The sequence below is a fragment of the Bombina bombina genome, chromosome 5, assembly GCF_027579735.1.
Source record: "Bombina bombina isolate aBomBom1 chromosome 5, aBomBom1.pri, whole genome shotgun sequence".
NCBI classification, from domain to species: domain Eukaryota; kingdom Metazoa; phylum Chordata; class Amphibia; order Anura; family Bombinatoridae; genus Bombina; species Bombina bombina.
The window spans coordinates 3,242,251-3,258,469 of record NC_069503.1 but is presented as its reverse complement, the minus strand read 5'-3'; the positions used below and the strand labels follow the sequence as shown (position 1 = coordinate 3,258,469).

The following is a 16,219-nucleotide window of genomic DNA, read 5'->3' as shown; positions in this document are numbered from 1 at the left end:
AAGTCTAAGCTTCTCAACATTTCCTTCAAGTGGCAGACCCTATTCGGGCCTGGACTGAAGGAGATCATTTCTGATATTACTGGAAGAAAAGGTCACGCCCTTCCTCAGGATAGGTCCAACAAATTAAGGACCAAACAGACTAATTTTCGTTCCTTTCGAAACTTCAAGAGTGGCGCAGCTTAAACTTCCTCTAATAAAAAACAAGAGGGAAATTTTGCCCAGTCCAAGCCGGTCTGGAGACCTAACCAGGCTTGGAACAAGGGAAAGCAGGCCAAAAAACCTGCTGCTGCCTCTAAGACAGCATGAAGGATAAGCCCCCGATCCGGAAACGGATCTAGTAGGGGGCAGACTTTCTCTCTAGGCCCAGGCTTGGGCAAGAGATGTCCAGGATCTCTGGGCGTTGGAAATTGTGTCCCAGGGATATCTTCTGGATTTCAAAGCTTCTTTCCCAAAAGGGAGATTTCATCTCTCACAATTATCTGCAAAACAGATAAAGAGAGAGGCATTCTTACATTGTGTTCAAGACCTCCTAGTTATAGGAGTGATCCACCCAGTTCCAAAGGAGGAACAGGGGCAAGGCTTCTATTCAAATCTGTTTGTAGTTCCCAAGAAAGAGAGAACATTCAGACCAATCTTAGATCTCAAGATCTTAAACAAATTTCTCAGGGTCCCATCCTTCAAGATGGAGACTATTCGAACCATCCTACCTATGATCCAGGAGGGTCAATATATGACTACCGTGGACTTAAAGGATGCTTATCTTCACATTCCGATACACAGAGATCATCATCGGTTTCTCAGGTTCGCCTTCCTAGACAGGCATTACCTGTTTGTGGCTCTTCCCTTTGGGTTAGCCATGGCACCAAGAATCTTTACGAAGGTTCTAGGGTCACTCCTAGCGGTCCTAAGGCCGCGGGGTATAGCAGTAGCCCCTTACCTAGACGGCATTCTGATACAGGCATCGAATTTTCAAATCGCCAGGTCCCATACGGACATTGTTCTGGCATTCCTGAGGTCTCATGGGTGGAAGGTGAACGAAGAAAAGAGTTCTCTATCCCCTCTCACAAGAGTTTCCTTCCTAAGAACTCTGATAGATTCTGTAGAAATGAAGATTTACCAGACAGAGACCAGGTTGTCAAAACTTCTAAATTCCTGCCGTGTTCTTTATTCCACTTCTCGCCCTTCAGTGGCTCAGTGTATGGAAGTAATCGGCTTAATGGTAGCGGCAATGGACATAGTGCCGTTTGCCCGCCTACATCTCAGACCGCTGCAACTGTGCATGCTCAGTCAGTGGAATGGGGATTACACAGATTTGTCCCCTCTACTAAATCTGGATCAAGAGACCAGGGATTCTCTTCTCTGGTGGCTATCTCGGGTCCATCTGTCCAAGGGTATGACCTTCCGCAGGCCAGATTGGACAATAGTAACGACAGATGACAGCCTTTTGGGCTGGGGTGCAGTCTGGAACTCCCTGAAGGCTCAGGGCTTGTGGACTCAGGAGGAGGCACTCCTTCCGATAAACATTCTGGAACTAAGAGCGATATTCAATGCTCTTCAAGCTTGACCTCAGCTTGCTGCCGTCAGGTTCATCAGATTTTAGTCGGACAATATCACGACTGTAGCCTACATCAACCATCAAGGGGGAACAAGGAGTTCCCTAGCAATGTTGGAGGTTTCAAAAATAATTCTATGGGCAGAGGTTCACTCTTGCCATCTATCAGCTATCCATATCCCAGGAGTAGAGAACTGGGAGGCGGATTTTCTAAGTCGGCAGACTTTTCATCCGGGGGAGTGGGAACTCCATCCGGAGGTATTTGCACAGTTGATTCAACTTTGGGGCAAACCAGAACTGGATCTCATGGCGTCTCGTCAGAACGCCAAGCTTCCTTGTTACGGATCCAGGTCCAGGGATCCCAAGGCAGCGCTGATAGATGCTCTAGCAGCGCCTTTGTCCTTCAACCTGGCTTATGTGTTTCCACCGTTTCCTCTGCTCCCTCGTCTGATTACCAAGATCAAGTAGGAGAGAGCTTCGGTGATTTTGATAGCACCTGCGTGGCCACGCAGGACTTGGTATGCAGATCTGGTCGACATGTCATCCCTTCCACCATGGACTCTGCCGCTGAGGCAGGACCTACTACTTCAGGGTCCTTTCAACCATCCAAATCTAATTTCTCTGCGTCTGACTGCTTGGAGATTGAACGCTTGATTTTATCAAAGCGCGGTTTCTCTGAGTCGGTCATTGACACCTTAATTCAGGCTCGAAAGCCGGTCACTAGGAAAATCTATCATAAGATATGGTGTAGATATCTTCATTGGTGTGAATCCAAAGGTTACTCATGGAGTAATGTCAGGATTCCTAGGATATTATCTTTTCTCCAAGAAGGATTGGAGAAGGGATTGTCAGCTAGTTCCTTAAAGGGACCGATTTCTGCTCTGTCTTTTTTTTTGCACAAGCGTCTGGCTGATACTCCAGATGTTCAGGCGTTTTGTCAGGCTTTAGTTAGAATCAAGCCTGTGTTTAAACCTGTTGCTCCACCATGGAGTTTAAATTTAGTTCTTAAGGTTCTGCAAGGGGTTCCGTTCGAACCTTTGCATTCCATAGATATTAAACTTTTATCTTGGAAAGTCCTGTTTTTAGCAGCTATCTCCTCGGCTCGAAGAGTTTCGGAGTTATCTGCTTTACAATGTGATTCCCCTTATCTCATTTTCCATGCAGATAAGGTAGTGTTACATACCAAACCTGGTTTTCTTCCTAAGGTGGTATCTAATAAAAATATCAATCAGGAGATTGTTGTTCCTTCTCTATGTCCTAATCCTTCTTCAAAGAAGGAACGTCTATTACACAATCTTGATGTGATTCATGCTTTAAAATTTTATTTACAAGCTACAAAGTATTTTCGTCAAACATCTGCTTTGTTTGTGGTCTACTCTGGACAGAGTAGAGGCCAAAAGGCTTCGGCAACTTCTCTTTCTTTTTGGCTAAGAAGTATAATCCGCTTAGCTTATGAGACTGCTGGCCAGCAGCCTCCTGAAAGAATTACAGCTCATTCCACTAGAGCGGTAGCTTCCACATGGGCTTTTAAGAATGAGGCTTCTGTTGAACAGATTTGTAAGGCGGCGACTTGGTCTTCGCTTCATACTTTTTCTAAATTCTACAAATTTGATACTTTTGCTTCTTCGGAGGCTATTTTTGGGAGAAAGGTCTTACAGGCAGTGGTGCCTTCCGTTTAAGCGCCTGCCTTGTCCCTCCCTTCATCCGTGTCCTATAGCTTTGGTATTGGTATCCCACAAGTAATGGATGAATCCGTGGACTGGATACACCTTACAAGAGAAAACAAAATTTTTGCTTACCTGATAAATTTATTTCTCTTGTGGTGTATCCAGTCCATGGCCCGCCCTGTCATTTTAAGGCAGGTGTTTTTTATTTTTAAACTATAGTCACCACTGCACCCTATAGTTTCTCCTTTCTCTTGCTTGTCTTCGGTCGAATGACTGGAAGTGGCAGTTAGGGGAGGAGCTATATAGACAGCTCTACTGTGGGTGTCCTATTGCAGCTTCCTGTTGGAAATGAGAATATCCCACAAATAATGGATGAATCCGTGGACTGGATACACCACAAGAGAAATAAATTTATCAGGTAAGCATACATTTTGTTTTTTTTTCCCATTCCTGAAACTGCCATATAAGGAAATTGATAATTTTGCTTTATATGTTGTTTTTTTCTCTTACATTTGCAAGATGTCTCAATCTGATCCTGTCTCAGAAACCAATGTTGGATCCCTGCTGCCTGATAACAATTCTACCAAAGCTAAGTGCATCTGTTGTAAGTTAGCGGAGATTATATCTCCAGCTGTAGTATGTAATAGTTGTCATGAAAACTTTTACATGCAGAGAATGTATCCATCAGTACTAGTGCAATGCCTGTTGTTCCTTCAACATCTAATGTACATGATATCCCTGTGAATATAAAAGATTTTATTTCTGATGCGATTCAGAAGGCTTTGTCTGCTATTCCGCCTTCTAATAAACGTACAATGAAACACAAGGAAAGAGGCGTATGTGTGAATCTGTAGCAACCAGCATCAAAAATAGAACAAGTGCAGGGTACTCACAATATGGAAAGGCACTCAATTGTGCCTGTAGATGCAGGCTGGTATTCACAGCAAACCAGCTAGCTGTGCAAGGCACTCCAGGATATCCCAAAGTCGGAATCTGTAAATGTTTCAGCCAAATGTGGGAAATCCGTCCAGTAATGTGGGGGTCTGGAGCTAGGTGCAAAAAGAAGCGTACAAACTGTGTGAATCTGTAAGCACCCAATGATTAATTTACAACCAGTGCAGGGTACTCACATTCTGTAGCGGCACTCAAATGTGCCAATAGAGGCAGGCTGGTTATCACAGCAAACCAGCTGGCTGTACAGGATAGGCAGCAGGATACTCCACAGCAAATAGGATCGACGGGTAGCTCAGATAAATATAATCAGCAGCAATGAGGATATATGGTTAAAAATGAGTTTAATATAGATAAAAACAATTATAAAATACATATATCACTCATGCAATATGAGTAAACAGCATGCAACGCGTTTTACGTTAATAAACTTAAAAGTTCTTTTAAAACTTCTCATAAAGTTGATGAAATTTCAAATGACCGACAACATACTGAATTATCCTCCTCCTGATGAGGATCTATCTGATTCAGAAGATCCTACCTCAGATATTGACACTGACAAATCTACTTATCTCTTTAAGATGGAGTATATTTGTTCCTTGTTAAAAGAAGTGTTGATTACTTTGGATATTGAGGAAACTAGTCCTCTTGATTCTAAAACTAGTAAACGTTTAAATTCTGTTTATAAACCTCCTGTGGTTACTCCAGAGGTTTTTCAAGTTCCTGATGCTATTTCTGATATGATTTCAAAGGAATGGAATAGGCCTGGTACTTCTTTTATCCTCCTTCTAGGTTTAAAAAGTTGTATCCTTTGCCAGCAGTCAGATATGGAGTTTTGGGGGAAAATCCCCAAAGTTGATGGGGGGCTATTTCTACTCTTGCCAAACGTACTACTATTCCTATGAAAGTTAGTACTTCCTTTAACCCCTTAGTGACCGAGGACGTGCAGGGTACGTCTGAAAAAAAAAGGCAGTTAACGCCTGACGACGTACCCTGCACGTCATCGGCTAAAGTGAGTGCTGGAAGCGATCAAGATCGCTTCCAGACACTATTACAGTACCGCAGAGATACCTCGATGTCTAGGCATCCCTGCAGTGCTGTTCCGGAGTGCCGGGACCGGAATGATCACTCCCCCTTGAGAAATCACTTCCAGTTTTGCTCCACGTGGAGCCCGGCAGTGCAGCAGAGCATCGGAAGCGATCGGACACGCTTCCGATGCTCTGCTAGTGTGCTAAGTGCCTCGGTGGGTCGAGGCACTTAGTGTATAAATAAAAATTAAAAAATGGGAATAAAAACGCTAATAAAATAAAAAAGCCCCCACATATAGCCCCCCCCTCCCCCATGAGGCTTCCAAAATGGCGATGCCCAGTGCATCATGGGGCCTCTGGGGGTGTCCCTAGCCTGCCTCACCATAGGGGCAAGCTAGGGTCACCCAATCTGAGCCTTCCCACAAAAAAAAATAAAATAATAATAAAATCTCCCATTTGTCTGATCAGGTCAATATTTGTAAATATTGACTCTGATCAGTGTGGATCTCCCTCCCTCTCCTCACTTGCTATTTTGTTGGAGAGAGAGAGAGAGAGACCTGTATTTTAGCAGAGAGAGATTTATTTCTTTTATTTGTTAAAAAATTTAAAATCTAAAGGCTCTTTTCAGAGCCATTAACCTCTAGCTTGCCAGTGATCACTATAAATCACTGGCAGTAGCACAGCTGCACTTTTTTTTGCTGTCTGTGCATTTTTTTAGGGGTTAATTTTTGTTGTTGTATTTTTTTTTTTAAAAACCCAAAGGCTCCTTTCAGAGCCATTTAGCTAATTTAATTTAAAGACTATTTAACCCCTAGCTTGCCAGTGATCACTATACATCACTGGCATTAGCATTGCTGTACTTTTTTGCTGTCTGTGCATTTTTTAGGGGTTAATTTTTGTTGTTGTAATTTTTTAAAAACCCAAAGGCTCCTTTCAGAGCCATTTAGCTAATTTAATTTAAATAGTATTTAACCCCTAGCTTGCCAGTGATCGCTATAAATCACTGGCATTAGCATAGCTGTACTTTTTTGCTGTCTGTGCATTTTTTTAGGGGTTAATTTTTGTTGTTGTAATTTTTTAAAAACCCAAAGGCTCCTTTCAGAGCCATTTAGCTAATTTAATTTAAAGAGTATTTAACCCCTAGCTTGCCAGTGATCGCTATAAATCACTGGCATTAGCATAGCTGTACTTTTTTGCTGTCTGTGCATTTTTTAGGGGTTAATTTTTGTTGTTGTAATTTTTTAAAAACCCAAACGTTCCTTTCAGAGCCATTTAGTTAATTTAATTTAATTTAAAGAGTATTTAACCCCTAGCTTGCCAGTGATCGCTATAAATCACTGGCATTAGCATAGCTGTACTTTTTTTAAAAAAAAACAAAGGCCATTTAGTTAATTAATTAATTTTGGTTTTCTGTGACAGATACAATAATGTCAAAGAAAACATATAGTGCTGAGGAGGCATATGCCATCCTTGCGTCAGAGTCAGATGCCTCTATGTCTGACTCAGACCCCAATTTTGATCCTGCCATATGCTCAGATACATCATTAGATGCAGTCTCAACTGATAGTGATGTATCTGTGGCTGCTAGCCCCCCTGCCAGCCCCCCTGCTAGCCCCCCTGCCAGCCCCCCTGCTAGAAGGAGGCGTGTTGCTGCCATTGCCGCTGAAGAGTGGGTAACGCCTCATCTCCAGAGGCCAGATATCCCACCCTTCACAGCAAATGCTGGCATAAATATAGATGTGGCAGGTTTTAGCCCCCAACAGTTTCTGGAGGTGTTTCTGGGTGATGATGTATTGGGGAACATTGTCGCCCAAACTAATTTATATGCCCATCAGTACCGTGCTGCAAAGCCTGAAACATATTTGGCAAAGCAGCAATGGGCCCCCATCAATGTGCCAGAATTTAAAAAATTCTGGGCATTGACTATGCTGATGGGCATCATAAAGAAACCCTCTGTTCGCTCCTACTGGAGCAGTAGCCCCATCTGCTCTACCCCCATTTTCTCCCAGAGTATGTCGAGGCAGAGGTATGAAATGATTCTTCATTTCATGCACTTCAGCGACAACAGCCTGTGCCCCCCTAGGGAGCATCCCCAATTTGACAGGCTGTATAAAATCCGCCCCCTGATTACCCACTTTTCTGCCAGGTTTGCAGAGGCTTATACACCTGGAAGGAATATATGCGTTGATGAATCCCTGATGAAGTATAAGGGAAGGCTGGGATTCAAGCAGTATATTCCTTCCAAGCGCTCCAGGTATGGGGTAAAGGTGTATAAGCTCTGTGAGAGCGAGACTGGGTATACTCAGGCCTTCCGGGTGTATGAGGGAAAGGATAGCCACCTTGACCCTCCAGGTTGCCCAGAACATATGGGAACCACTGGCAAGATTGTCTGGGACCTGATATTACCCCTAATGAACAAAGGGTATCACTTGTACTTAGACAATTTTTATACAAGTGTCCTTTTGTTCAAGCTACTGTATTGCTTTGATACAGTAGCTTGCGGTACTATTAAAAAGAACCGCACAGGTTTCCTAGGACAACTTGTACGCACCCGGCTACAAAGGGGGGAGACCTCAGCTCTGCGCCAAGAGGAGCTGTTGGCACTTAAGTACAGAGACAAGAAGGATGTATACCTTCTTACCACCATCCACACAGAGAGGACGGTGGCGGTCTCTGTACGTGGCAGAGCTGAGATCATAAGGAAGCCAGTGTGCATCAAGTCTTTTAACCGGCATATGGGTGGGGTTGATCTGGCAGATCAGCTGCTGCAGCCCTACCTAATTATGCGGAAGACAAGGGCCTGGTACAAAAAGGTTGCAATTTACCTAATGCAGATTGCAACCCACAACGCTTTTTTGTTGTTCAAAAAAGCAAACCCCGGAATGAAACAGACTTTTTTACAATTTCAGCTCCAGATCATTTCGGGGATTTTGTACCATGATGCACCTGCTCCCCGGGCGGTGATGGGAGAGAGCAGACTTGGGGCTACTCACTGTACTCAGGAGATGTTGTTGAATACATATTGAGGTTTTTTTTTGGCAGTAACACATAACAGGGACTGAGAATATATGCCTAAAGTACAATGTGTGTGAAAAATAATGCAAAAAAATGACTACCTAAAAGTTTGACAAAGACTAGTGGTTGAATTAGTGCATGGAAAGTGTTAAAATACCAGCATTTGAAATACCCTAGGGTGTCTACTTTTCAAAAATATATGGTTTGATGGGGGTAATTTACATTGCCCGGCCTCAGAAATGTCCCAAATAGGACATGGGTGCATGACGACAGATGTGAAAATTCCAAGTTGAAAAACTGGAATGCGCCCCCTAAAAATAAGGCCTTTTAGCCCCCAGAGAACCCAACACACCTATACATGGGTGGTATCACTGTACTCAGGAGATGTTGTTGAATACATATTGAGGTGTTTTTTGTCAGTAACATATAACAGGAACTGAGAATCCATGCCTAAAGTACAATGTGTGTGAAAAATAACACAAAAAAAATGACTACCCAAAAGTTTGACAAAGACTAGTGGTTGAAATAGTGCATGGAAAGTGTTAAAATAACAGCATTTTAAATACCCTAGGGTGTCTACTTTTCAAAAATATATGGTTTGATGAGGGTAATTTACATTGCCCGGCTTCAGAAATGTCCCAAATAGGACATGGGTGCATGATGACCGATATGAAAATTCCAAGTTGAAAAACTGGAATGCGCCCCCTAAAAATAAGGCCTTTTAGCCCCCAGAGAACCCAACAGACCTATACATGGGTGGTATCACTGTACTCAGGAGATGTTGTTGAATACATATTGAGGTTTTTTTTGGCAGTAACACATAACAGGGACTGAGAATATATGCCTAAAGTACAATGTGTGTGAAAAATAATGCAAAAAAATGACTACCTAAACGTTTGACAAAGACTAGTGGTTGAATTAGTGCATGGAAAGTGTTAAAATACCAGCATTTGAAATACCCTAGGGTGTCTACTTTTCAAAAATATATGGTTTGATGGGGGTAATTTACATTGCCCGGCTTCAGAAATGTCCCAAATAGGACATGGGTGCATGATGACAGATGTGAAAATTCCAAGTTGAAAAACTGGAATGCGCCCCCTAAAATTAAGGCCTTTTAGCCCCCAGAGAACCCGACACACCTATACATGGGGGGTATCACTGTACTCAGGAGATGTTGTTGAATACATATTGAGGTGTTTTTGGTCAGTAACACATAACAGGGACTGAGAATATATGCCTAAAGTACAATGTGTGTGAAAAATAATGCAAAAAAATGACTACCTAAAAGTTTGACAAAGACTAGTGGTTGAATTAGTGCATGCAAAGTGTTAAAATACCAGCATTTGAAATACCCTAGGGTGTCTACTTTTTAAAAATATATGGTTTGATGGGGGTAATTTGCATTGTCCGGCTTCAGAAATGTCCCAAATAGGACATGGGTGCATGATGACAGATGTGAAAATTCCAAGTTAAAAAACTGGAATGCGCTCCCTAAAAATAAGGCCTTTTAGCCCCCAGAGAACCCAACAGACCTATACATGGGTGGTATCACTGTACTCAGGAGATGCTGCTGAAGACATATTTGGGTGTTATTTGGCAGTAACCCTTAACGTTCTCAGTAAATGTATTCTTGAATTGCTATTTTGTCAAAAAATCACCACTTTTTTTTTTTTTTTTCAAACTTTGGCATAGATTGGTGGTAAAATAGTTGCATGGAAAGAGTCAAAATACCCCATGTTTAATACCTTAGGTTGTGTTCTTTTAAAAAATATATATATGTGAAGGGTTAATCAGGGATTCCTGACAGATATCAGTGTTCCAATGTAACTATCGCTAATTTAAAAAAAAAAAAATTTGGAAATAGCAAAGTGCTACTTGTACTTATTGCCCTATAACTTGCAAAAAAAGCAAAGAACATGTAAGCATTGAGTATTTCTAAACTCAGGACAAAATTTAGAAACTATTTAGCATGGGAGTTTTTTGGTAGTTGTTGAAGTGTAGGAGATTTTGAGGGTCAAAGTTAGAAAAAGTGTGTTTTTTTCAATTTTTTCCTCATATTTTATAAAAAAATTTATAGTAAATTATAAGATATGATGAAAATAATGGTATCTTTAGAAAGTCCATTTAATGGCGAGAAAAACGGTATATAATATGTGTGGGTACAGTAAATGAATAAGAGGAAAATTACAGCTAAACGCAAACACCGCAGAAATGTAAAAATAGCCTTGGTCCCAAACGGACAGAAAATGGAAAAATGCTGCGGTCATTAAGGGGTTAAGGATCCTTAAAGGGACACTGAACCCAAATTTTTTCTTTCGTGATTCAGATAGAGCATGAAATTTTAAGCAACTTTCTAGTTTACTCCTATTATCAAATTTTCTTCATTCTCTTGGTATCTTTATTTGAAATGCAAGAATGTAAGTTTAGATGCCGGCCCATTTTTGGTGAACAACCTGGGTTGTCCTTGCTGTTTGGTGGATAAATTCATCCACCAATAAAAAAGTGCTGTCCAGAGTTCTGAACGAGAAAAAAAGCCTCCTTTTTCAAATAAAGATAGCAAGAGAACGAAGAAAAATTGATAATAGGAGTAAATTTGAAAGTTGCTTAAAATTGCATGCTGAATCACAAAAGAAAACATTTGGGTTCAGTGTCCCTTTAAGATAGGAAACCTGAATCTTATCTAAGGAAAGCGTATTTATATTCTGGCTATCTTCTCAGGCCTGCCATTTCTATGGCTGATGTTGCAGCTGCATCAACTTTCTTGTTGGAAAGCTTAGCGCAACAGGAAAAAAAATCTGATTTGTCTAGCATTGTTCGCTTGCTTCAACATGCTAATCATTTTATCTATGATGCTATTTTTGATATCAAAATTGATGTTAAATCTATGTCTTTAGCTAGAAGAGCTTTGTGGCTCAAATATTGGAATGCTGACATGGTATCTAAGTATAGATTACTATCTCTTTCTTTCCAAGGTAACAATTTATTTGGTTCTCAGTTGGCTTCAATTATTTCAACTGTCACTGGGGGGGGGGGGGGGAGTTTTTTTTTTTTTACCTCGGGATAAAAGATCTAAGGGTAAATCTAATGCTTCTAATCGTTTTCGTTCTTTTCAACAGAATAAGGAACAGAAACCTAATCCTTCCCCCAAAGAATCTGGTTCCAATTGGAAACCTTTAAGTTGGAATAAATCCAAGCGTATAAAGAAACCAAAGCCAGCCCCCAAGTCTGCATGATGGTGCGGCCCTCATTCAAGCTCAGCTGCTGGGTGGGGGGGGCAGATTAAAATTTTTCCAAAACATTTGGGCAGATTCTGTACAAAATCATTGGATTCAGAGCATTGTCTCTCAAGGGTATCGAATAGGATTCAGAGTAAGACCTCCTGTAAGAAGATTTTTTCTCTCACGCGTTCCAGCAAATCCAGTGAAGGCTCAGGCTTTTCTGAAGTGTGTTTCAGATCTAGAGCTTTCAGGGGTAATCATACCAGTTCCATTTCAGGAACCAGGGTCTGGGGTTTTATTCAAATCTATTCATTGTCTCAAAGAAAGAAAATTAATTCAGGCCACTTCTGGATCTGAAAATTTTGAATTGTTTTGTAAGAGTACCAACTTTCAAAATGGTGACTATAAGGACTATTCTGCCTTTTGTTCAGCAAGGTCCACAATAGACTTACAGGATGCATAGCTTCATATTCCGATTCATCCTGATCACTATTGGATTCTTAGATTCCCTTTTCTAGGCAAGCATTACCAATTTGTCGCTCTTCCATTTGGCCTAGCGACAGCTCCAATAATTTTTTTTAAAGGTTCTCGGTGCCCTACTCTCTGTAATCAGAGAACAGGGTATTGCGGTGTTTCCTTATTTGGACGATATCTTGGTACTAGCTCAGTCTTTACATTCTGCAGAATCTCGCACATATCAACTAGTGGTGTTTCTTCAAAAATATGGCTGGAGAATCAATTTACCAAAAAGTTCCTTAATTCCTCAGACAAGTGTCATCTTTTTAGGTTTCCAGATAGATTGAGTGTTCATGACTGTCTCTAACAGACAAGAGACGAATAAAATTGGTTTCAGCTTGTCGGAACCTTCAGTCTCTATTATTCCCTTCAGTGGCTATGTGCATGGAAGTTTTAGGTCTCATGACTGCAGCATCGGACGCGATCCTCTTTGCTCGTTTTCATATGAGACCTCTCCACCTTTGGATGCTGAAACAATGGTGCAGGGATTATACAAAGATATCACAGTTAATATCCTTAAATCCCAATGTTCGACTCTCTCTGACTTGGTGGTTAGACCACCATTGTATAGTTCAAGGGGCTTCTTTTGTTCGTCCAACCTGGACTGTAATCACAACAGATGCAAGTCTTTCAGGTTGGGTAGCTGTCTAGGGATCTCTGACAACACAAGGGTTTTGGAAACCTCAAGAGACGAGGTTACCAATCAATATTTTAGAACTCTGTGCTATTTTCATGGCTCTTCAGGTTTGGCCTCTGTTGAAGAGAGAACCATTCATTTGTTTTCAGACAGACAATATCACAACTGTGGCATATGTCAATCATCAGGGTGGGACTCAGTCCCCTAGCTATGAAAGAAGTATTTTGGATACTTTCTTGAGCGGAATCCAGCTCTTGTCTAATTTCTGCGGTACATATCCCAGGTGTAGACAATTGGGAAGCGGATTATCTCAGCCGTCAGACTTTACATCCGGAGGAGTGGTCTCTCCATCCAGATGTGTGTTTTCAGATTGTTCAGATTTGGGGTCTTCCAGAAATAGATCTGATGGCTTCCTATCTAAACAAGAAACTTCCCAGGTACTTGTCCAGGTCCAGGGATCCTCAGGCGGAGTCGGTGGATGCTTTAGCAGTTTCTTGGTTTTACCAACCTGCTTATATCTTCCCACCTCTAGTTCTTCTTCCAAGAGTGATCTCCAAGATCATCATGGAACAATCATTTGTGTTTCTGGTAGCACCAGCATGGCCTCACAGGTTCTGGTATGCGGATCTTGTCCGGATGTCCAGTTGCCAACCTTGGCCACTTCCTTTAAGACCAGACCTTTTGTCTCAAGGACCGTTTTTCCATCAGGATCTCAAATCGTTAAATTTGAAGGTATGGAAATTGAACGCTTAGTCATAGTGATTGATACTATGTTACAGGCTCGCGAATTTGTTTCTAGGAAGATTTATTATCGAGTTTGGAAGACTTATATTTCATGGTGTTCTCATAAATTCTCCTGGCATTCTTTTAGAATTCCTAGAATTGTACAGTTTCTTCAGGATGGTTTGGATAAGGGTTTGTCTGCAAGTTCCTTAAAGGGACACATTTCTGCTCTTTCTGTTTTATTTCACAGAAAGATTGCTAAGCTTCCTGATATTCACTGTTTTGTGCAGGCTTTGGTCCGTATCAAGCCTGTCATTAAATCAATTTCTCCTCCTTGGAGTCTTAATTTGGTTTTGAAGGCTTTACAGGCTCCTCCTTTTGAGCCTATGCATTCTTTGGATATTAAACTACTTTCTTGGAAAGTGTTGTTCCTTTTGGCTATCGCTTCTGCTAGAAGAGTTTCCAAATTATCTGCTCTTTCTTGTGAGTCTCCTTTTCTGATTTTCCATCAGGATAAGGCAGTTTTGCGGACTTCATTTAAATTTTTACCTAAGGTTGTGAATTCTAACAACATTTATAGGGAAATTGTTGTTCCCTCTTTGTGTCCTAATCCTAAGAATTCTTTGGAGAGATCCTTACATTCTCTGGATGTTGTAAAAACTTTTAAATATTATGTTGAAGCTACTAAAGATTTCAGGAAGACTTCTAATCTATTTGTTGTCTTTTCTGTTCCTAGGAAAGGTCAGAAAGCTTCTGCCATTTCCTTGGCATATTGGTTAAAGCTTTTGATTCATCAGGCTTATTTGGAGTCGGGTAAGACCCCGCCTCAGAGAATTACAGCTCATTCTACTAGATCCGTTTCCACTTTGTGGGCTTTTAAGAATGAAGCTTCAGTTGATCAGATTTGCAAAGCAGCAACTTGGTCCTCTTTGCATACATTTACTAAATTCTACCGTTTTGATGTATTTGCTTCTTCAGATGCAGTTTTTGGTAGAAAAGTTCTTCAGGCAGCTGTTTCAATTTGATTCTTCTTATGTTTTAAGTTTTTTCTTTTCAATTATGAGAAAAACTTATTTTGTTTGGTTGTGGATTTAATTTTTTCAGCGGAAAATGGCTGTTTTTTTTATTATCCCTCCCTCTCTAGTGACTTTTCTGTGAAGTTCCACATCTTGGGTATTAATATCCCATACGTCACTAGCTCATGGACTCTTGCCAATTACATGAAAGAAAACATAATTTATGTAAGAACTTACCTGATAAATTCATTTCTTTCATATTGGCAAGAGTCCATGAGGCCCACCCTTTTTATGGTGTTTATTTTTTATATAAAGCACAATTATGTCTCCAGTTCCTTTTTTTGATGCTTTTTACTACTTTTTCTATCACCCCACTACTTGGCTATTCGTTAAACTGAATTGTGGGTGTGGTGGGGGGCGTATTTATAGGCATTTTGAGGTTTGGGGAACTTTGCCCCTCCTGGTAGGATGTATATCCCATACGTCACTAGCTCATGGACTCTTGCCAATATGAAAGAAATTAATTTATCAGGTAAGTTCTTACATAAGTTATGTTTTTCTCGCTCTCTCCTCTCACTTTTGCTCCCATTCCACCCACTTACTCTTGCACCCGCTCTTCCCACTCCTTGACTCTAACACACATGCATGCTTTTGCTTCCACTCTCTACAATAATGACAGTCCCTTTTGTGTTTATAATGCCTTCTTGCCGTGACTTTGCATCACCTCTTGCTCTCAGTGTTACCATTTTCCTCTATCATGTGGTTTGTGTTTTCTCCACAGGAATACTTGGGCCTCTTACCTTCCTCACACTAATGTCCTTTGGTTACATTATCTTGCCGACAAGCTGCTCACTTCTGTTAATTATATTAGAAAGTCAAACTCTGCGGCACAACGTAGAGAGCTCCGCAGACTTCAGGATTTCCGGAGAGAAGTACAAGGATTCAGTTCTGCACTAGAGACTCTTCAAAGAAGCAAACTGTTCAAATGATTTTATTGATTTTCACAAGAAACTGCAGACAGAAAAAGCTTCCTTTAATAAGTCTATTTGCCTAGCGAACTCTCACAAGGCCACACAGACCTTTTTATTTCAATAAGAGTGTTTTAATGCACGTGACGTGTTGCTGGCCTGATTAGTGCTATTTATATTCTAAGGAAACTTGTCTTACATTATTTACAGAAATAGATGCAGAAATATTTGTTTGTGTATATGTACAAATATAAAAAAAATTAAAGCCAATATGTCAAATATTTATCTAAGAGCATGTATATGTCCGAACAGTACACACCCTGCTTTAGGGTACCCTGCTCTATGGTACACAAAACCAACGGACAAGCAAATAAAAATCTAGTTAGGTGTTTATTAATGTTATGAATTATGATTAATACATTAAAACTTAACGCTATTCAACAAATGTTAAGTTCTTTCTCCTGTTAAGTGTAGTCAGTCCACGGGTCATCCATTACTTATGGGATATTAACTCCTCCCCAACAGGAAGTGCAAGAGGATCACCCAAGCAGAGCTGCTATATAGCTCCTCCCCTCTACGTCACACCCAGTCATTCTCTTGCACCCAACTAATAGATAGGATGTGTGAGAGGACTGTGGTTATTAAACTTAGTTTTTATATCTTCAATCAAAAGTTTATTTTAAACGGCACCGGAGTGTGTTGTTTTTTTCTCAGGCAGCATTTGAAGAAGAATCTACCTGAGTTTTGTGTATGATCTTAGCGGACGTAACTAAGATCCATTTGCTGTTCTCGGCCATTCTGAGGAGTGAGGTAACTTCAGAACAGGGGACAGCGGGCAGGTTCACCTGCAAAAAGGTATGTTGCAGTATATTATTTTCTAAGGAATGGAATTGACTGAGAAAATACTGCTAATACCGATGTAATGTAA

General features: G+C 40.8%; 1 protein-coding gene across 1 annotated transcript in view; it reads left to right on the top strand.

Moving 5' to 3' along the window:
* Nucleotides 1–15,280, top strand: part of LOC128659664 (serine/threonine-protein kinase haspin-like) — a 196,456-nt gene extending 181,176 nt beyond the window's left edge. Inside the window, exon 4 of the mRNA XM_053713233.1 lies at nt 15,105–15,280. Within this exon, the coding sequence (XP_053569208.1) occupies nt 15,105–15,280 (176 nt within the window). The remainder of the gene's footprint in view (nt 1–15,104) is intronic.
* Nucleotides 15,281–16,219: the final 939 nt, after the last annotated feature.